The 21,557-nt window shown below is 50.4% G+C and overlaps 6 protein-coding genes across 6 annotated transcripts; 3 read left to right on the top strand and 3 right to left on the bottom strand.

Annotated features, from left to right (window-relative positions):
- Positions 1–2,059: 2,059 nt before the first annotated feature.
- Positions 2,060–6,608, top strand: HO133_007522 (uncharacterized protein; the record flags this gene model as incomplete). Its single annotated transcript, XM_037298413.1, has 6 exons — positions 2,060–4,051; positions 4,621–4,750; positions 4,810–4,818; positions 4,869–5,259; positions 5,309–5,354; positions 5,406–6,608. 6 exons carry the CDS (start codon positions 2,060–2,062, stop codon positions 6,606–6,608), a joined length of 3,771 nt encoding a protein of 1,256 aa, XP_037157048.1.
- A 650-nt stretch (positions 6,609–7,258) lies between these two features.
- HO133_007521 (uncharacterized protein) lies at positions 7,259–8,757 on the bottom strand (the record flags this gene model as incomplete). The annotated part of the gene is made up of 2 exons (XM_037298412.1): positions 7,259–7,924; positions 7,978–8,757. 2 exons carry the CDS (start codon positions 8,755–8,757, stop codon positions 7,259–7,261), a joined length of 1,446 nt encoding a protein of 481 aa, XP_037157047.1.
- A 322-nt stretch (positions 8,758–9,079) lies between these two features.
- On the top strand, positions 9,080–12,168 carry HO133_007520 (uncharacterized protein; the record flags this gene model as incomplete). Its single annotated transcript, XM_037298411.1, has 4 exons — positions 9,080–9,387; positions 9,434–10,774; positions 10,831–11,995; positions 12,052–12,168. The coding sequence occupies 4 exons, from the start codon at positions 9,080–9,082 to the stop codon at positions 12,166–12,168; spliced, it is 2,931 nt and encodes a 976-aa protein (XP_037157046.1).
- A 494-nt stretch (positions 12,169–12,662) lies between these two features.
- Positions 12,663–13,222, bottom strand: HO133_007519 (uncharacterized protein; the record flags this gene model as incomplete). Its single annotated transcript, XM_037298410.1, has 2 exons — positions 12,663–12,975; positions 13,056–13,222. The coding sequence occupies 2 exons, from the start codon at positions 13,220–13,222 to the stop codon at positions 12,663–12,665; spliced, it is 480 nt and encodes a 159-aa protein (XP_037157045.1).
- A 1,084-nt stretch (positions 13,223–14,306) lies between these two features.
- HO133_007518 (uncharacterized protein) lies at positions 14,307–17,163 on the bottom strand (the record flags this gene model as incomplete). Its single annotated transcript, XM_037298409.1, has 4 exons — positions 14,307–15,112; positions 15,163–16,811; positions 16,875–17,047; positions 17,116–17,163. 4 exons carry the CDS (start codon positions 17,161–17,163, stop codon positions 14,307–14,309), a joined length of 2,676 nt encoding a protein of 891 aa, XP_037157044.1.
- Positions 17,164–19,940: 2,777 nt separating this feature from the next.
- HO133_007517 (uncharacterized protein) lies at positions 19,941–21,179 on the top strand (the record flags this gene model as incomplete). Its single annotated transcript, XM_037298408.1, has 5 exons — positions 19,941–20,006; positions 20,078–20,320; positions 20,373–20,430; positions 20,498–20,982; positions 21,045–21,179. The coding sequence occupies 5 exons, from the start codon at positions 19,941–19,943 to the stop codon at positions 21,177–21,179; spliced, it is 987 nt and encodes a 328-aa protein (XP_037157043.1).
- Positions 21,180–21,557: the final 378 nt, after the last annotated feature.

The raw sequence follows: 21,557 nt of genomic DNA, 5'->3' as shown, positions 1-21,557 counted from the left end.
AACCCTTCGTTCAGTCTCTCTCTCAACGGAGGTGTTACTATATTACGTGGTTGATGGAAGAAGTGCCGAAGGAGTCCTGAAGTGGAAATTGACGCTGGCTATCTCGAAACCCGAGATCTCGCAGTTGTATAGCTTTTCCTAGTTTGATGATGCCCCCAAAAGAAATGTTCCCCATTGCAGTGCGCGTACGTAGCTGTAATTGTTTCTGCAATCCGCGGGAGCAAATGGGAGGATTGTTCCAGCGGACGCCAACACGATCGTCGTAAAATCTAGGCTAATACCAAAGCCAAAGCTCATCCCTTGATACAGCCATAGAAGATCGAACAATGCTATCCATGAGTCAAAAAGTCGCATAGAAATGACCATGCCTCGCGGAGAAGACTCGCTCGATACGTTTAGGGCTAGGGTTAGGGCTAAGCTGTGCTCAACTTCCGATCTATGCTCAACCCTTCCCATCCTCGGTGTTTACTTTTGAGGAAAGATTAGCCAACCGGCATCAACCTCGAATATATGGTCGGCATCGGTGCTGCCGTAGGATCATCGCCCCTAGAGTCGTCTTACTCTACCAGCGACAGAAAGAATGGTGATCGGGTCTACTTGCCGAGAAGGTCCTAAGATAGAGGTATCGCTGCAACACCTGACTGAGTCTTTCGGATGGCCAACAGCAGGACCATGGCATCGTGCTCGACCTCGCCTTCAGCCATGGCTGAATTACGCTGCCTCAACTTCGAAGGTGTGTCCGCCAGAGTATACAAACCCAAGCTACCGTGCTATTTGACAGCCACAAGGTCAATGTCGACGATGGGAAGTCCAGTCCGCGGTTCTCATTGCATAGCTCTTTGGTGCCTGCATTGTGGCCTGCAACATCCACCTCGTCCAGTAGCAGGTACACCTCCTAGCCAGTACAGTCACTTGAGGACCTGCTGCCCCTTCAAACTATCCACTGGAGCGGACTGAGAATCTTCATCTTCTCTTGCACTCATTGCGAAGGCTTATCTTCTTCGACGCTGCAACTCATCCCTTCATCTGGGCTCCCAACTTGTCGCGGCATCGAACCACTTCCTCTTGTCCGCTCAGGTCTTCCTCCTCCATCAGACCTCCAACTTCCTCCTCTCGGACGTCCAATCACTTCCTCATTCAGAATCTTTCCTTCCCGCCTTCGTTTATAAGTTTTCAGCAATCTCTCGAGCGACCCTCCTGTACACCTCTCGACCTTCACCCTTTCTACAACTCTCCTAAATCCTACGTTTATCTTTCGCGTACCGCTCAGTCACACTCTTACACATGTTCAGAACAATCTATTCGCGTTTCTTCAGCCTTTGTCCTCAATCTACCTGTTACTGTCCACGGTTGTCTTTCCGAGAGACTGCCGTTCCATAGCCTTACTCCAGTCTGTCTTCATTAATCATCTACCGAAGCTTGGAAGTCCTCCGATTTTTCTGCAGACACATCACACACTCTCATCTTACTTACTTCTTGCACGAAGCTCCCAAGCCTTCTAAGTTATCAAGAATTGGAAGTCCTCATCTTCTACAGCACATATATCACACACTCTCAACTCGTTCACTTCTTGCACGAAGCTTCCAGGCGTTCTACGTCTACCAAGACTTGTAAGTACTCGAAACCTTCTTCCACCTAGATATCTCACTTCCACATTACGTCTCATCATCATTGCTGCACCTCCTGCCAACGCCTTCTCTGTTTTTCAGAACATTTCACGGGTGCACGCATTTCAAACTCACCTGAACCATCACCGGTTTTCGTGCCATCCGCTTGCTGCAACTTTGCTGCTGCTTCGACAATTGCTCGCTTCCCAGTTTCATCGCCTTTCTACTCTCACTTTGCTTTGCATACATCGACCTTACCCTTGTCAACTCTTCTAGGCACGACTTCATATTAAATCAATTCACGATTCGATCTTAGAGCATTGTACTGCTTTGCCTGAGCTCACTTGTCTTGGTATGTGTATCTCACTTCTGAGCACGACTACCACTCTATCACCCTATTCAATGTCTTCTCCGCTAACTCTGCTCTACAGTCGTCCAACCTTTGATCCACCATGGCCTCTGAAAATGGCGACCCATTTGATGGGGCTTCTCCAAACGTATTTCACCTGCAAGAAGCTGACAGTTACGATGATCTGCTCGGTGTCCAAGTTCACATTGAAGATCTCGATCTACCAATGCCGGAATCCCAGGAAGAACTCGTCCAATCTACACCAGGACTTGACAACGAAGCCATGTCAGATATTTTTATGGAAAATTCCAAGATAGAACCACTAGTCCAGAGCAAAGATACTGACGCGGACATTCTGCCTGGTTTAACGCCACAGCCATGCAAGGTCTTTGCCTCAGAGCCCCGTGACGTGGTGACTGTCAAGCCTGGAGTCAAAGAGAAGGATACGGCGGAGCCAGAGAAGTCGAAGCGCAGCAGTGTGCTAGTCAAGTGCGAGAAGGGCACACCAAACCCTATGCTCGCACAGCATGTATCTGCGAAGAAAATCCCCCCGAACGAACTTTCGTCGCCGAACGGCTTCATCTGCAATCGCGTCCTTGAGCTCTCTGATACGGGTGATGAAACCCTCATCAAAAAGGAGGACAACGAAGATCCTTTAACTTGGACCAGCATGCCAGATGATATCATCTCCATCTCCGATAGTGATGAGGATCACGACACTCTGATGCTGCATTCAGATGGAAGCTCAGTGCCCATCAAAAATGAGGACAACGAAGATCCTTTAACTTGGACCAGCATACCAGATGATATCATCTCCATCTCCGATAGTGATGAGGATCACGACACTCTGATGCTGCATTCAGATGGAAGTTCAGTCCCCATCAAGAAGGAGGACGATGAGGTCGAGTTTCTTTGGGCGAATATGGGTGATCGTGTGATTGAGCTTGATTCCGACAGTGAGCCAAGTGCTACTTCGAAGCTTAATCTAGGGAAGTCATTCCTGAAAGGAATAAACCCGAAAGGCAGGCGTCCACCCATCGACCTTTTAGGAGCCAGGCGAGCACAGGAAGCCTATCTCCGGGCTCATCGCCGTAACCATGATATCCCGGAACCCTCGGCGTATCAAGGAGTGCTTAATGGACTTGGGCTTCAAGGATTGAAGCGGTCAGATCTTTCTGTTGACGATAACGGGTCCGCCTGGATGAACACTGAATATATCTCGGACGAAGACACTGGCAGAAACTTTCGAGCTCTCAGAAAGAGCTACAATTCCAAAGTCCGAAAGAACATCAATACACTGGATGATGACATCGAATTTGTAAAAGCCGAAAAGGCGGAGAATCTCCGACTCGCGAGGCTCAAGGCTGAATATGAAGATGCTCGCGGCTACAGCGACGACGACAATTCTGACGACGGTCTCTTTGTATCCCCTTCATCAGCGAGAACTTCTCGTCCGAAGAGACGCGCAGCTGACGAGCCCAATGCGGAAAATGAGATCTCGGATTCTCGGACCCCAAAGCACCGCAAGCCAAACAACAGCCGTAAAGGAACTCAGCACGAACTAGATCAGGAGCAAGAATTCAACATGATGGCGGGAATTGAAGGCGTTATCCGTAAGATCGAAGAAGAAAAAGCTGAAAAGTCGGGAAAGAAAGGCAAGCACAAATCTGGTAGAAATGCCAAAGCTGGCAAGAAGGAAGGTTCGAAGAGAATGAAACGCACGCCCAACGATCGTGGATACCTGAATGATTCGAACAGTCTTCTGACCAGTAATGTCTACGAAGACGCAGATGCGAACCTCAATCGAGAAGCACTGCCTGTTTCTGGGCACACCCACAAGAAGAAAGCACTCGCCGCGCTTGTTGCCAGTGTCCCTCTTGGAACGACCAAAAAAGATGCCGTGGCCGAGAAGAACCATATTTTGAAATCGACTGTGACCCTTGGTAGAAATATTAAAGGGACTTGCAAGGCAGATGGCGCAAACGGCTGGAAACTTACGGGCATGAAGTCATCGCTCCGCCATCATCAAGTACAAGGAGCAGCTTTTATGAAGAATCGAGAGACCGGCGGCGAGAAGCCATTGGGTGGCATATTAGTAAGTCTACTGCCTCTTGATTATCTCAAGAAAGATACACTGACTCTGAGACTCCGAAGGCGGACGCCATGGGGATGGGTAAGACTATTATTACGATTGCCAGTTTAATAGGTAATAAATATCCCTCGTTGCTATCATTTGGATATTTCTCCTCGTCCCCTACTAGTTCCGCCTGCGGGGAGCGTTAACTAATACCTCTTCAACGATACTAGCCAACCCGCCACCTCGCGGCGAGAAACACAGAGCTACTTTGATAGCATGCCCTCCAGCGTTGTTGGTACAGTGTAAGTTCTAGTTCGAACTTTTTCCAGTTGATAGTTGTCTTACTTGAGGTAGGGGAGCGAGAGTTAGAGACGCACACTGAAGAAGGTCATTTGGACTTTGTGTTGAAGCATTACTCAGCGACCAGAGTTTGCGGCAAGGGTGCAGTTCGTGTCATGCAGGAACAAGAAGTCATGTAAGTGTCTGCCCGGGATGTATGAAATTGCTAACCTATCTAGTCTTACGACGTACCAAGAGGTAGAGCCGTGATTTCTGTTTATTCGATGAGCAAGCTGACTTTTTCAAAGGTCTTGAAATCATACCCAAAACTTGATGTACCTGAAGACATCCGCGACGAGGAAGAGTTGAAAGCCTGGTGGGAGAAGCAATGGAACAAAGAGAGAGATGTACTCCACCAAGTCCAGTTTCACAGAGTTGGTAAGCTTCTCCAATATCGCTCTTGCATCTCGGGTTGACGAAGCTGATTTCATCAATAGTACTCGATGGTCAGTATCGCGTTCCAAGATCAACTTCACATATTAATAAAAATGACTAGAATCTCAAGCTATCAAGAATCACGAGACCCAGACCTCAATTGCATGCAGAGCCTTGATGGCAAGGCATCGCTGGGCTCTAAGTGCGACCCCAATCATGAACAGAGTAGATGAGCTCTATCCGTACTTCAAGTTCTTGCGCGTCCCATACACCGGCTCTTTCGGCGACTTTCAGGAAAACTACTGTAAGCCGGGCAGCGATGATTGCAACTCGCGATTGCATTGTCTTCTGGATCAGATTATGTGCAGAAGGACACTCAAAGACACCATACTCGGAGCGCCAATTGTGAAGTTGCCAAAGCACAATCAGAGAACGATCAACATCGAGTTCAGCCCAGTGGAGAAAGCCATCTATCGACGCGTCTTCAAAAAATTCGTCCGTGTCTTGAACAAGTAAGCACTCCTTATCTCCTATTGATGATCCGCCATCTAACAACAATAGGGCCTCTTCAGACGGAAAGCTCGAGAAGCATCCAGGCCTTGGTTTGGTATGATTTCAAAACCTTGCTGTTGATTCTCTGATATTGATAACTTGCCAGGTTGCTTTCCTCCGATTACGACAACTGTGTGCTCACACGTTCCTCGTCCAGGAGGTTTTAGAAGAGATTTTGGACCTTGAAAGCATCGATAACATGGAACAAGCACTCATTTGCGGCGCGACTATAGAGAACAAGAACGATCGAAACTTGCTAGAAGCCCTGAGACGTATGATCAAGGCCAAGGCGGAAGTGGTAGAACAGCCCGAAGAGTCTGAACAAGAGCACCCTGGCAAGCTTGCAGCCAAGTTCGGCAGCTACCTCAAGACTTTGAGAGCGAACTCCAATTGGGTTGAACTTAGGATTCGTACTCAATGCCATTCGTGTGGGGAACCACCTGAGAGCGCCATTGTTACAAGCTGCCTGCACGTCTATTGCAAAGAATGTCTTCAGGGCATAGCCAACACAGCATCCACGAAAGACGAAGATGAGACGGCTTGTCTGGAGTGCGGTGTGGTCTTCACTGGAGCCGAACCTTGCGCCGGCCTGAAAGAATTGGAATGGGACGACCTTTGGCTGCTCAATGAAATGGCTGGCTGCAAGAGAAGACCTAAGAAAGTCAACATGGAGTGGGTTACCTATGAGAACAAGCTTGTGATGTCTGCTAAAATCACCGCCGTGCGAACGCAAGTCGAGAAGTGGTTGGAAGAAGAGCCGGATAAAAAGATTATAATCTTCAGTCAGTTCCACATGATCATGCAGATCCTGGAGAAAGTCTGTCAGAAAAAGAAGTGGAAATACTGCACCTACCATGGAAAGATGTCACACAAAGCCCGCGACAAGGTGATCACGGAATTCGCAAACGACGATGATATGAAGATCATGATTGCCTCTCTTAAGTGCGGTGGCATTGGCTTGAACTTGACGATGGCTTCGAAGGTTGTCTGCATTGATCTTTGGTTCAACAGCTGCATGGAGCAGCAAGCCTTCTGTCGCGTGTTCCGCATCGGCCAAGAGTCAGAGACCTTCATCTCGAGAATAGTCGTCGGCGGTTCAGCGGACGACAAGCTCATGGAGATGCAGTTGAAGAAGAGCGCACTGATAGGTCAGGCAATGGACGACAAGTCTGTCATGTCAAAGCTCACCACCTACGATATTCTGCGCTTGTTCGGGGAGGTCAAGCTCGATAAGAACCAGAGGCCGTTCATTCATCTGGATGATGACGAAAAGCTCGACAGCCTCTTTGAGAAACGTGGCGAGACTTGATGGCGTGCCCCTTATTCTTGGGACCTGGCGAGGATTTTGACGGCCGGCGAGATGGGCGAATCTGTTTTCTTTCGAGCTTCTTACCACAACATAGCATGCTTTTCCGGCGCCTTCTCCCCCAGCGTTCGCACTTTCTGCCGCGCTTTCGCGGCACCATCCCCCATTCCGTCGCGTTCGCCGCACCGACTCAACGACATTGCAAGCTTTGTTGCGGCCCTCGTGGCCAAACACTCAGCTTCATGGCGGTAGTCAACCGTGGCGACGCCTGCCTTGCTCCGCACTTTCATCTGCCGCTACGACACTTACGACCTTGAGCTTTCCATAACGTCGATAGAATTCATTCGGCGAAATCGGTCCAATGCATATGTGACTTGTTACGAGTGTGAATTAAATAGCTAACGTTGCGAAGATTCTCCGCTGACATGATCTTACGGCTCTTCAGGTCACCGAGCGATAGTACCAAGGGGGGCAGAGATCAGAGACTAATTTGGATGTTGGAAGCGCGCTGCTTGGACTGTTTCTGCACATCGAATGCCTGATTTTTACGAAAGGTCTTAGCTGAGAAAGCAGTATGTGAGGTCAACGTCCCCTCGGTCATCTCGAATACTAGAAGTGTAAATGCCATTCATCGTCGTATCATGCAAACATGCTCAGTTATACAAAAACTTATACACCCTCCCAATCTTCTTGCACACATGCGTCTTGTTCACCCAAGCACTGAAAGCATGCTCCAGATGACACCCCGTGTAGAGCGTTTCCGCCCAAACTTGCTTTTCCACGTCCCGTCCGAACTTCCCGATCATCCCTTTCGTTCCGCCCCACATCCTCTGGCTCCTGATTTCGCTATTGAATATCTCGTGCATTTCCGACGCATCCAGTCTGTATGTGTTGGCGTGCAAGAATGACGGCCTGACCTCTTTGATTTCCTTGTTGTGGAGGATGTTTTTGCTGTAGTCGTCTTCGGGATTATGCTGGACCATTCCGGCACCCTTGAATCGATTGTCGTGGACTTGCGTGTATCCCAGTGTTTCGATGTTTGTAGTGACAGTGTGGAAAGACGCATTTAGACTCATGGCTGCTGCTAGATATGTCTCCTTGTCTGTTTCTCTGTCTCGTTCGCCGGCTGGGCTTTGGGAGAGGAGCTTGTAGTAGTGATTGGGTCCGTAGTAGTTGTAGTAGAGTATCAGGAGTAAGAGCGATGCGTGCTTGCCTTTTGATAGGAGCAGCTGACCCGCTTCGGAAGCTGCCCGTTCCGAGGTTGGAGGTACGGGCTGCATGGAGATCTCGTAGAATTTGGGGGAGGCGGTGTTGGCCCACTTGAACATGGTCAGCTTGGGAAGAATATACTGGGTAGGCCACGTATACGTACGTAGTCAGGCCAGCTGACGAAGCCTTTCGACAAGTAGGGCTCGGAGTTCAGAAGATTCTCGGGCTGCTCAACGGGCAGGTTGTCGGCATCGAGCAAGAGCACGTCGTCAAATGAAGAAAAACCCAGCGCCAAAGCCTTCAATTGGTATCTCGACATCTTGAGCCTGTGGGGCACAGCTTCCAGAATCTCAGAAAAGATCATGCACGTTGCGTTCATGGGTGGTAGCACTATCTCGCAGATCTCCTTCTCATAATTGTTCTTCGACTCCATGAAGACCTCAACGGGCAAGGTTGATCCTGTACGCCGCAGCATTTTCAAAGATACCAGAAACACCGGCAGCAGAGCGCCGGACGCGGCAACGACAATACCTTGTGTGCCCGTTGCGTATGGTAGCTTTTGCGCAAGCTCCGGGATTTGAGCCACGAAGCGCGCATGGGCGTCTCGCATTTTGTCGACATCTTGTTGCGATATCTTCAGCAGGTCCGGGCGAAAGTCGAAACCTTTCTTGAGGCTGGCGAATTCGTTGAGAGGTGCTTCGATTGGGTCAGTTGGAAGGGAGCAGTCGGGCTTCGCTTCGACTAGGGCGCGGGAGGTGGTGTCCCAGAATTCGATGAGACCTGACTGGAAGGGCGAGGGAGGGACTTCATCAGCCGATGTGCCGTTGATAGCTGTCGTGAAAGGGTGGTGTAGCCATCTGAGATGGCCTCTGAAGACGAGCCATATCAGGCTAAAGAGTAGGATCGGGAGCACGATTGTCCTGCTCCTGCGAATGCTGATCATGCTGCCTTGGAGTTGAAATGTTCATGATGGTAGTCTAGAAGGTTGATAGCATGCCCTGAGAGTCCAATGCCGTGGAGGCATGGAGTTCTGTAGTAGTACTATAATCGGGCTCATTCCTTTCTCCAGAAGCGCCAAGACCAGATAAGTCTTTCAGCCTTATACAGGTAGAGGCTTATGATCTTGAGCACGCTAGTCCGAGAAAGGAGAACCACTTTAGATACGCGTGAGCGCGTTAGAATCGCGCCCTGTTCACTTTTCCCCTCCAAATTGTAAAAAACACCGTCAAACCCTACCATTTCCCAGCACTGCAACCCTCGCAAATATGTCTTCAATTGTCGACGGTCTTCTAACTTCTGACAATCCAGATCTCGACCTCGCAGCAGGCTCCCGTAAGAATGGTGCCCCAAAAGTGTCCAACGGTCGAAGCCGAAGCGCCCAGCGGTCGTCAATACCACCATCAGAGAGCAATGGAGCGCTCAGCGATGTCGAAGGTTTCCCAGACGATGAGATTGTCGGTGTGCGAGGCACGGATCGGAATAGGCCTCGAGATCCTATGGCACGAGCTGTGCCCAAGGTAGTGGACAGAGTGGGCGAGAAAGTCGCTGAGGAATTTGAGAGCTTCCTTGACCAGTACGCCTCGACAGCTAGATAGACATAGCACAGCTAATACTTCCAGGTTCATCGAGGATATCACATTATCCGGCGCTCCACCATCAAGCGCGGTCACAAGCGATAAATACTACGTTGCCCAAATTCACGGTCTCCGAATCTACAACCTTTCCACCCTCTACGTTGATTTCCAACACCTCCTGTCATTGCAGAATCAGACCCTGGCAAACGCCATCGCAAACGACTACTACCGATACCTTCCCTTTCTCACGCGGGCTTTGCACAATCTGATCGCGAAGTACGAGTCACGGTATTTCAAGGAACACAGACAGCCTACAAGCGCTTCGTCGCAGACTGGAACTTCCGTTGCCGGCAATGGGGTCAGTCAGGCCGAGACGCAAGGTTCAAGGACCACGAATCAGCAGACGGATAAGCTGTTTACATTGGCGTTCTACAATCTACCTCTGATCTCAAGGATACGGCAGCTACGAACTGCCTCCGTCGGCAAGCTGCTATCCATCTCGGGCACCGTGACAAGGACCTCAGAAGTACGGCCGGAGCTTTACCTTGCCACTTTCATCTGTGAGGGGTGCAGAACAGTGATCTCCAACGTCGAGCAGACTTTCAGATACACCGAGCCCACACAATGCCCCAACTTGACATGTGGCAACCGCCAAGGATGGCGTCTAGACATTCGACAAAGCACATTCGTGGATTGGCAGAAGGTCAGAATACAAGAAAACAGTTCGGAAATACCCACAGGAAGCATGCCTCGAACGATGGATGTCATTTTACGAGGAGAGATCGTGGACAGAGCGAAAGCGGGAGAAAAGTGCGTCTTTACTGGGACGCTGATCGTGGTGCCTGATGTGAGCCAGCTTGGACTTCCCGGTGTTCGGCCAGAGGCCACAAGAGACAACCGAAACGCACCGAGGGGAGGCGACGCAGGGGGGAGTGGAGTCACAGGTCTCAAAGCCCTGGGAGTCCGCGATCTAACGTATAGAATGGCATTCCTATCATGCATGGTAACACCAGATACTTCGACACCTGGACAGGCAGCCAACCAACAACTCAACGGGCAAGCTGGGAACATTCTAGCCTCCTTGAACCAAACCGCCAGCATCGACCCTCAGGACTCGGGCGATCACGCCCAGGATGCGTATCTCCAATCATTGACATCCTCCGAAATCGAGGATCTGAAGCAGATGGTGCATAGCGATCACATATACTCGAGGCTGGTAAACTCCCTGGCGCCGATGGTCTACGGTCATGAGATAGTCAAGAAAGGTCTGCTACTTCAGCTCATGGGCGGTGTCAGCAAAGTCACTCCTGAGGGCATGCAATTGAGAGGAGACTTGAACATCTGTATTGTTGGAGACCCTAGTACTAGCAAGAGTCAATTCCTCAAGTAAGTCCTGCGAACAATCCTGGATCCCTGAAGCTTGAGGCTAATAAGGGCCCTAGATACATCTGCTCTTTCCTGCCTCGCGCAGTTTACACCTCTGGTAAGGCCTCCTCCGCAGCTGGTCTCACAGCAGCGGTGGTCAAGGATGAGGAGACTGGCGAGTTCACCATTGAAGCTGGTGCTCTCATGCTTGCGGACAACGGCATTTGTGCTATCGATGAATTTGACAAGATGGACATCGGCGACCAAGTAGCTATCCACGAAGCTATGGAACAACAGACGATCTCGATTGCCAAAGCTGGCATCCAAGCGACCTTGAACGCGAGGACGAGTATTCTTGCTGCTGCAAATCCAGTGGGAGGACGGTACAATCGGAAGACCACGCTGAGGGCGAACATCAACATGAGCGCACCAATCATGAGTCGTTTCGACTTATTCTTCGTGATCCTAGACGAGTGCAACGAGAGCGTCGATCGGCATCTTGCAGAACACATCGTTAATATTCACATGCTGCGAGATGACGCCGTGCAGCCCGAATTCACTACCGAGCAACTGCAGCGCTACATCCGCTTCGCGAGGACGTTCAAGCCAGAGTTTACTCCTGAAGCCAAATCGCTGCTGGTGGAAAAGTATAAAGAGCTTCGAGCTGATGACGCCCAAGGCGGTATCGGAAGGAACAGCTACCGCATCACTGTGAGGCAATTAGAGAGTATGATTCGTCTGAGCGAAGCCATTGCAAAAGCCAATTGCGTGGATGATGTGTCGCCCAACTTTGTCAGAGAGGCTTTCAACCTCCTCCGCCAGAGCATCATCAGCGTTGAGAAGGATGATGTAGAGGTTGAGGATGACGAAGTCGAAGTTCTCAACAATGGCACCGCCAACGGGCATGCCGACGGCCCTGACCGAGACGGCGACTCTCCAATGGCAGACGGCGACGAGGACGACCAAGACGGTGACGACCGGCCGGACGGCGCAGCTGGGCGAGCATCACAGACGCCTGCCCCGCAAAGCCGAAGAACGAGAATCACCTATGACAAGTACATGGCCATACTCAACATGCTGGTGCGGAGGGTGAACGAGGATGAAATGACGACCGGCGAGGGTGTAGAGCACGAAGAGCTTGTGACCTGGTATCTCGAGCAGAAAGAAGAAGAGCTCAACAGCGTGGAGGAGGCAGAAGAGGAGAAAGAGTTGGCACGAAAAGTCATCAAGCGGATGGTGAAGGTATGTCCATCGACTTCTGATAATCCCAAGGAGTCCAATGCTGATCAACAAAACAGGACAACATCTTCATGCAGATACGGGGAGAGGGTCTCGACGGTGATGAAGGAAGCTCAAGGGATGCAGAGAAGATAGTCTATGTCCTGCATCCTAATTGCGCGGTCGAGGAAATGTAACGGACTTGTGGCATATGTTGGCGTTTGGAGGGTCAACGCTCGGTGTCCCCCGGGGATCAGGAGCATACAGGCATCTGAAATCCAGCATTTGAACGGGATAATGCGTCGATACCAGGCGAGACCATGGACTCTGTTCTTTCTAGTACTGTAAACTATGTTGCTTGGGCGATAAACCTCGGCCTCCGTGCTCATATCGTCCAGGCTTCAAAGGGATCTCCACCATTACAACTCGGCAGCGTGCCTACCCGACCGCGGTCTTTAGCGAACCAACCTCCCCCTCCCTTCTCTCTTCCGGGATGATTTCCCCCTCCCCTCTGCCCCGAGATCTGTGGCCCGGGTTGTGCCTTTCCGAACAAGAATCCTAGTGGCGCGACCACTCAGGACAACCAGCGACCGTGTTGATCCCCCAGGATCTGCGCCAATGTCGATACGATGGCGCAGCCATTCATTCCGATGATGCCATCCGACCCGAGGCTCATCGAGGACGGCCGGACTCACTTTTGCCCAAATCCCTTGTCCCCAGGATTGAGTTCGACGATGGACTGTTGTGCCCCTTGCAACGTGCCGTTCGTAGGATTGGGCGCGGTGTCCATCTCGGTCCCATCGCACTCTTCGTTGGGGTGAGTTTCCGGGCTCCGGATTGTGAACGCTGTAGATGTGTTTACTTTAGGTGGGCGGGCGCCGTGGTCGCGGAAGCTTTCGACGGAATCGACCCGGGTACAGGGGAATGCCTTCTCTCTGCTGCGCGTCTCAACGGTGGCGGGGGTGCATTGTTTCTCATCTTCTTGAGTTCCGTCCCAGCGTACGCTCTCAAAGGAGCAACCTTTAGTGTTGGAATATTGATGACGGCTTGTTGTTTTTCTATGGAGGAGTACTAGTACTGCTACTTATAGTCCATGCCAAGCATAACAGGGCTGAGTTGCTGAATTCCAACATTTAGGCTTGATGCAAGTTGCGCATTGAAGGTATCAGGCATTCCAGCGCTAGCCTGGTGGATGCGGTCCACAATCTCCCGCTGTGAGTTTTTTCCTGAAGGCGCGGCAAATGGCTGCATCGTTCCAACACAGATCCGTAACGACTTGTCTCGAAACGATTGATGAAGTCCTGTACGGATCCGTTGCTCCTCATTCGGATACGTTCCATCTTGAGACCTGCGTCGAGGCCAACGTTGCCTACAGGGTTAGTTTCGAGCAGCCAGGCTTGTAATCTGTCCCGATCCGCAAAGATGACCCGGCTCCCCTGGAGCCTCGTCGACTGCGCTCGAGTCTTGATCTTTGAACCTAGGTGAGTGCAGGCCGTAAATGCTTGCGTATCGGAGCCATCAATAGGTTGTAGGTTGAATAAGACGCACGTCCGTGGCGAAATACAAAGGGAGTTGGTCGATCTCTGTTGTTGCCTCTTGGGGCATCAACACTGTCAACTTCGCCTGCTCCCATCTGGCGCCAGGCACGAGCGAAGTTGTCGTTGGCTATCACATTAATCTGGGGGTATTCCGTGATGGAGCTGGTGCTACAGGTATCTGTTTCCAGATTATAGAGCTTTGAACGGCAGCTTCCTCGAGGCTCTCTTCTCTATCTTTTCTATTTTCTTCAAGAAAGACAGCAGAACTGAGAGCGTTAACATCAGCTTCATCCACAATACCCTGAGTGTCTTCGTCCAGCAGGCGGGGACCGATCTCTAACGAAGCCAAAAGATCGCGCATCTCCAGTTCCTTCACACACTCATATTTTTCTATGTTTTCATATACTATTTTTCTTCGAACTTGTAATAGCAGGACACGTATGCAGGGAAACAAATAGATGAGACATCACTGCGTCGACCATGACCTGCTCACGGCACAGATGAAGGCAAGTGATAAGGACAAATATCTTAAGAACCGATGTAAGTATTGAGAGCTTGAGCGGCTGATGAAATAATGGATTGATTAATTCTGGCTGCTCATGGATTAAATCCGGTGAACCAAGAATCCTGCTGACGTTAAGGCTGCTGAAAAAGAAACAAAACAAGGTGGTATCAAGTGCTGTCCGCTGTTCGTGTATCTCACATTCCAACCGCACGAACTGCTCAATAACCAACGAAAGGGTATCATGCTCAAATGAGCGTGCCAGTGTCAGGATCCTCGAAGCACAAAACAATCTTCAGTAGTAAACCTTCTCCTGATAGATGGGAGGTCTTGCAGTCTCATGATCCCACACCATCTTGCCCTTCTCGTCGAAGCCAGCGCCATCGTCAGTCATGGGAATGACCTTGCTTGAATGGCGACATTCCTGCCGACTAACGCCCATCTCATCTCTTGGAATCCATAGGACAGGTGTTGGGCTCGAGATAGCAGGATGATAGAAAGCATCGCGCTCGACCTCGGGAGCATATTCGATTTCCGCAAAACCTCGAGGTACAAGACGGCGTAGAGTATGATAGTCCGTGTATATGTGGGGGGAAAGGAACTTGGTGATGAGGTTGGGCTTCTTGTGGGGTGCAGCCGGGAGTTCTTTGTCGTCGGTATCGGTACTGTTACCAGCCTGTCTGTCGTTGGTAGTAGCTGAGAGGCCTTTCTTATCGGTCATAGCACCGCCGTTGGTGTTGCCGTTTTCGAGGGAGAGAAGAGACTCTTCCTCCACCTGGAGTGATTTTGGCAGATACATGAGTAGCGGGTCAATGGCCGAGTTTAGGGAGAAATGGAACAGGGCGATGAAAATAAGGTAAATGATCATCAAGATAAGGGGGCCGATGGCGGTTTTGATAGCGAACAGTCCGATCAGACAAACGATGGAGAGGTATACTCCAGTTGTTGTCTGTTGCAGAGCGCGTGGGTAGACGAGACCTTGAGTGTCGATGGTGGCATTAAAAACATACAACAGGTTGTAACGATAAGCCAAGTAGATCAGATAAAGACCGAGGGTAGCAAATCCCAAGACCAATGGTGCAATTATCGAGTAGGTGATTGCTGTCACGGCGTTAGCTGTGAACACGTGTGATGATGATGTCGTGACTCACCAATAACAGTCAGGAGCGTATAAAGCGGGAAGACAGTGCCCCAACCAAGTCCAGAGAGAGTAGAAAATCTCTTGTACATCTTCCTTGGCGTGCTATCGAGGAACATGCCCAAGACCTTGTACAAAATCACCCCAACCAACTGCAGCACAGCACCCGAACTGATGAACAGACCCTGGAGAATGAAGTAGGAGATGTAGAAGTTGGAGGCGGTGGGAAGGTCTTGACCGAGGAGACTGGTGGCCGAAGAAGGGTCTTCGATGATGGAGGTGACTGCGGCCGAAGCGGACGAGCTTATAGTTGTCACCAAAAACACTTGAATAACCTGGAACACGAAATAAGTGTTTTGCACACGGAGCTCGACGCTCGAAAGCGATGGTTTTCCCGCCAATTTCGCCATCTTTCTTAGGATGATGGGCAATAAAGCCATCAATACCGCAAGGAGGATAGAAGGAAGAAGACCCTGAACGACTCCAAGAATGACAGATGGAATCTTGTTAATGAAGCTGAGCCATGGAAGCAACGCCGGTTTGCCTGGCGTGCCTTGCGAGAGAGCTGAAATGTTGGAAAGAGCACCCACGAAAGCCACGGGGATTGCCCAAAATATGATGAGCGCGAATACGAAAGCGGAGGTAGCGATATTCCTGACCACTCTCGACGCCCAATTGATCGGTAGGCTGCTCCAGATGACTTCCTCCGGGTTGATGCCAATAAAGCGTGGTGACATGTGTAGAGGCTGGTGATGGGCAAGGCTCTGATACGCTGCTTGTGCCTCAGTCTGGGTATAAAATTCGACGAAAACAGCGCAGATGAATGTGCCTTCCCCTGCACGGTAAGACGCCTGCTTGGCATCAATCATGGGAATCAAGCGCTCGAGTTCGGATCTGCACCAGTTGATCGTGTCGACCTTTTTGCCGACCAGAAACTTGAGGCGGTGAGTAGGTCGCTTTTTCGGCTGGACCCACCGAGCCGCTACGGAGCCAGATTCACCATCAACCCCGTTGTTAGTGAGTTCAACCCCATCGTCATGGTGGCTACCCTTCTTGGCCTCCTCCAGACGAGCCTTGTTTGACATGGTGACAAGCTTGGTTTCAGCAGCTTCGAGCTTCATGGCGACTTTGTCGCGTTGGGTGACTAGATCTTCAATCTCTTCGCAGTCGTTGGCAATCCAGAGGTTCTTTACTTGCTTCCCAAACATACGGCGTAGCTTTCCCTCATCAAGGTAATCTTTAGGCACCGAGGTGAACAGGACCGTCCTGGCAGACATGCGGTTTGCGTATAGCGGCGAGAGAAGGTAGGCTTGACGCAGATTGATGTAATAAATGCTCTCGCGCATGACGACGTAGAATACGAAGGTGAAAAAGATCCAGGCGACGAAGGTGTGAGCGTAGAAACGATTCTTGGTGTTGGTGACATTGCTGAAACTGATGACATTCAACTGCTTCTGGCCTCCGCCGCCTGTCGCATTGACCGGGAAGAGGATTGGCCAAGTCATGAGACAGCCGACGAAGCAGATGGCCACAGAAATCTTGAGGTACCGCAGCAGGAGGAAACCATCGAGAGTGTGGTGATTGAGGACATAGCTGTCTGGGATCTTGTTGAAAGTGCTAATCCAGTTGAACATGCCGTTGGGAAGATCTGGAGACCGCTCCCTGTAAAAGTGAGTGTCAAGCTCATGCATTTCGGGGTGGGAGACAAGGATGGTTATGGCTTACTGTGGACGAAGTGAGCCAACATGGCTTCTGGGCGAGTAGTTGCGCTTGAGCCTGGGTCGCAGACAGAAGAATATCGAGGTGTAGATGACGGCGACAAGCAAGACCGGTACGAGGGTGGCAAGCAGTTGAGAGAGGGAGGCAGCGTTCTTCTTGCTATCAGATGAGGATCCTGCCTAGAATTGTGGGTCAGCAGTGAGTCAGGGATTGATTGTAGGATGCTGGTCATGTGTATTTGACTTACGCTCGCTCGTGGCAGGATGGCATGGTGAAGGGGACTGGCTTGGTCCATTGTTGACGGACTCTCTCCAGGAGAGAGAGGACAAAAGGTAGGTCGCAATTGGGGGTTGGAGGGGAAGAAGAAAAGGATTGGCAATGAGATCGGAGTGAAGTGTGCAAGAGGCAATGAATGGTAGACTGGTGAATGGGGTATATAATTGATGAAAGGGTGGAGAGGAAGATAGTTGTTGATTTTGCAGAGGAATTGAGTGACGAGATTGACGATCCGGTTGGCAAGGAAGATGGGCGGGAATGTTAAGTATTAGTGGGGTCTTTCCCTGTTTTGGATTGGCTATTCTTGGCGCATGCAGCAGCAAATGCCAGCAATCTCTTTTTTCAATTCTTTTTTCTTTCGTTATTGATTATCATCCAATGGAATTGATTCGAGTGGGGCGGAATGCTACTTTCAACCGGGGAAGGGAATAACAATAACAGATTTGAGATTGGGTTGATTCGATGCGAACTTTCTTTCCTTCCTTCTTTCTTTTATTCTCATCTCGCACACGAGCAGCGCTCCCCTTTTATTATCCTTTCACTAACTATCGGAAGGATTGAGGCCCCGCAATCGAGCACATGCACGATGATGATGTTGTTTGTTGTTCTTAAGACCCTTCAGCCACAGCTCGACGACTCCTTACGTCTTACATGTAGCTTGGCGGGAGAAACAGCCAAAGCATCCTTGGCCCCAAAGTCTGGATCGGACAAGTTCGCTTGTTCACGAGGTCTGAGAGACTGAGAGCGAGAAAAGAAGAGCGCGCGCGTCGGGAAGTTGCATGGCAGCATGGATAAAGCTAGGTGCTTAAAGCCTCATATGGTACTTTACTTGAGCAGGTTTCAACACTTCTAATTATGCCGACCCTTGCAAAGCTGATGAAAAAGCCGAATACCTCACATGAGCCTCTACTTTCATTTGACACCCTTAGTCTGGAACACTTCCATCCCCTTAACCTCAGCGGTCCAGACTCTTCCCGCTCGAGAGTAAAGTGGCACTGTGGCTGTACTGCTGTGGCTGTATTGCTTGGACCCTTGGACCCTTGGAACCCTTGGTCCCTTGGACCCTTGGACCCTTGGTCCCTTAGTCGGTCTCTTGTTCCGCTGCCCGCACTTGGCCTCTGTGGCACTCTGCGCAACATACCCTAATCTTTATTCTGCCCTTCTCCTTTTCTCTTTGTCTCCTTGTCTCTTGTTTCCTTTTTAATCCCATGAATACTTTATGAACTGTGATCCGATTTGATACCCGTGCCTCTCCAGTCTGGTCTATCTTTCTCTGGATACTGACTTGGTAGCTGCGCCGGCATTAGATGTGCAGAATACTCGCGCGCCACACGCATGAAGTAAACGGGCACACCGTTGCGCAGCTTGCGCTTCTTCTTTGATCCTTTGACCGAGGGAGCAAATGTTGGAAAAGTCAATTCCGAATGCTGACTGCCTTGCCACAACTACCTACGTCTCCGTACATGTACCTATATGTACATACATGATCATGCGAGCTGTCTCTGCAGCTCTTACAGTATCTCACTCTTCTGTAAATTTTAACTTTTCCCCTTTCTGCAAACACACCTTTCCACATTCACACTCGCCTTCTTCCAACTTTCCCTCAGCCGCGCTTTTGATTCTGATTGCACTCCCGCTGTAAGGTGTAACAACAGTAACATGCACGCACGCACCTACCCTCCGTTCGGGGAATTAGCCATGCCAGCGCTATGAGCCTATGACCTCCCCGGCCCGCCCACCGACCAAACTTCGTACAGAATTACGTCTCCGGGCATGCCTCCACTCGTAGAGACGGCATGTTGATGGCAGAGCATGCGCTGACTGTGAACTCTCTGATTTCCGACTCTCGCGAGATCTTGATGCTGATTTGCAGAAATGTGAGATATCGGCTCCTCGCTGCTTCCGATAGGGTCGTCCTTTTGCTCTATCACTTGCCTATAATTTCGAGGCCTCCCCTTCTGCCTTAGCTTGCTCTTTTAACGTTCGCCTCAATGAAAGTGTTTTGAAGACATTGTTTTCAGTGCAAACCTCCATGCCTCTGTCTTGAATGACTCCGCACTGAGTTCAGTGGTTGCAGTTGCCAGCTGAGAACGTCCTTAGACGACAAAAAATTCCCTCCTTCAATCGGAGATCCGATAACGATGTATGAGCTAGATGGATGACCTTTTCCTCCGTGGTCATCATCGAACCTGGCAGCGCCGCCGAAACTGCGACTCGAGAAGTCCCACCCAATCCTACGGAGCCACTCCCAGAGTGCGATGGAGAATGAAGGATTCATCCGTTGGCTGCTCGTTAGATTGGCCATTTCCGCCCGCGGTGGAGTTTCGTCTTCTTTTGGATTGACTTCTTTCATTCTCACTTCCTTTCTGCGAGGCGAGTACGATTCTCAGAAAGCATCCTGTCCCAATATCCGTACAACAATATCTTGTTGAGGCCCGAAATCTTCTCATGCGGAAATTTCAGTTAGGACCTGTGACATTGTGGAAGTAACCATTCATGAGCCTAGCGTGATGATTCGGCGCGGTCATCAAAACATTTCAGTCCAATAATGAGTTTTGCGTAGACGACAGATTGTTTCGCACTTCTCGATGCTGCTCTATTGCGAAACCGTTTATGTGATCCACGGTTCATGGCTCACGGAGTCGATGACATCATGAGCAATCGTCATGACTTGACACGTCTTCTCGACCGCTTACCTTGCGATCTTGCAATGCATCATTTGTTGAAGAGACAAATTTACACCACCGTTCAGCTCTCTCATCTCCACCTCTCATCAAATCAATCGAAAGACACAAAATGGCGCACCTAATCACCGGAAACAAATTCGAGCCTAACAAGGACATTCCAGACCTCAGTGGGAAAGTAAGTCAACTGGTTAAAGCGACGTTTCGTTACAATAGCCAAAGGACAGCGCTGACTGCCTTGACACTCAGGTCTACATCGTTACCGGTGGCACAGCAGGAATTGGGTTTGGTATTACCGCCCATTTACTCCAGCACAATGCCTCCAAGATCCTGCTGCTATCGCAAAAAGAGGAGCACGCCGATGAAGCAATAGAAGAGCTTAAGAAGTACGGTGATGCTAGCAAGGTGCATTGGGTCCAGTGTGATTTGAAGGACCTGAAGAAGACGGATGAAGTTGCAAAAAAGTTGACGAGCGAGAAGCAGATTGATGCTGTAAGGCAATCGCCCTGCACCTATCATCACAAAGCGTTGACACGCGACTTAGCTCATCTGCAATGCTGGCCAAGGTGTCGGAAAGTACAACGAAACAGTCGATGGAATAGGTGCGAGCTCCCCCCAGTGGTCCGGGCAACTTACCAGCCAATACTTACCTCTCGTCATCGAACGCAGACTCCCACTTCCAAGTCAATCACCTTTCGCAAATGCTTCTCGCTCTCACTCTCCTTCCCAATCTTCAGTCGACGCCAAACTCCCGCCTTGTCCTCCAATCCTCCGACCTTCACCGTTCTCCTCTCTCCTCCACCAAATTTGCAACCCTCGACGAGATCAACACCGATCTGGGACCAAACTCGCTGTACTCACGCACCAAACTCGCCCAGATACTGTTCGTACGCGCCCTCGTACGGCGCATGCTCAACAACGAGCCTGGGTTCCAGAGCCCGAAGTATAATGGGCCGTGGATAAATGCCACACATCCAGGTGGGGTCGCGACGGATCAGCTAGGGCAGGCCGTGGACGCGTACGGAACGATGGGGAAGATTGGGGTGAAGGCCATCAAACCGATCATGAAGGATCCCGTGGATGAAGGGTGCAGACCAGCGTTGTTTGCAGCAACGAGCGAGGACATCACGAAGGAGGGAATCCAAGGGCAATACGTAAGTCTCTCTACATGAGCTCCTTTCTCAGGACCGCCGGACTGACTTTTGAATCCCTCAAGATCGTACCCGACCGCAAAGTCACCGAGCCGTCGAAACAAGCACGAGATGAGGAATTGGGCGAGAATCTATGGCGTCTGAGCGAGCAGATTTTGCAGGAGAAGCTGGGGAGTATCCCATACAAGCAGGATCTATAAAGCCAAGAGGAAGGAAATCTAGCATGCAACAGCAATGTATGATAATAAGCATAAGTACTCTCACGAAAGATCTTTCGCGCTTCAGCCCCTTACAATCCAGTTGAAAGAGCGCCATGCGGGCCTTTTCGCCTCTCTCAAGTTCTGCACGCCAGACACCGCGCACATGCTCCGAGCACTGGCAAGAGTCGACGTCAAGAATGGACAGTCTGGCAAAAAGATCGGATTTTTCTCCATCGTTCCCTGCGTACTTTGCAATTTGAGGGGGGAAAAGACCTTTGGCGCTGCTAGAACTTACAACGGCAAGACCTAGGCTGGGACGCCCACAGGGTTGATGTCACATTGAAAATCGTATCCTTGTAGATTGTCACAACACGGTTT

Source organism: Letharia lupina (assembly GCF_014066315.1).
Source record: "Letharia lupina isolate WasteWater1 chromosome Unknown contig_3, whole genome shotgun sequence".
Taxonomy (NCBI): domain Eukaryota; kingdom Fungi; phylum Ascomycota; class Lecanoromycetes; order Lecanorales; family Parmeliaceae; genus Letharia; species Letharia lupina.
The sequence above is the reverse complement of the archived record's forward strand: the minus strand, read 5'-3'. Positions and strand labels throughout refer to the sequence as shown.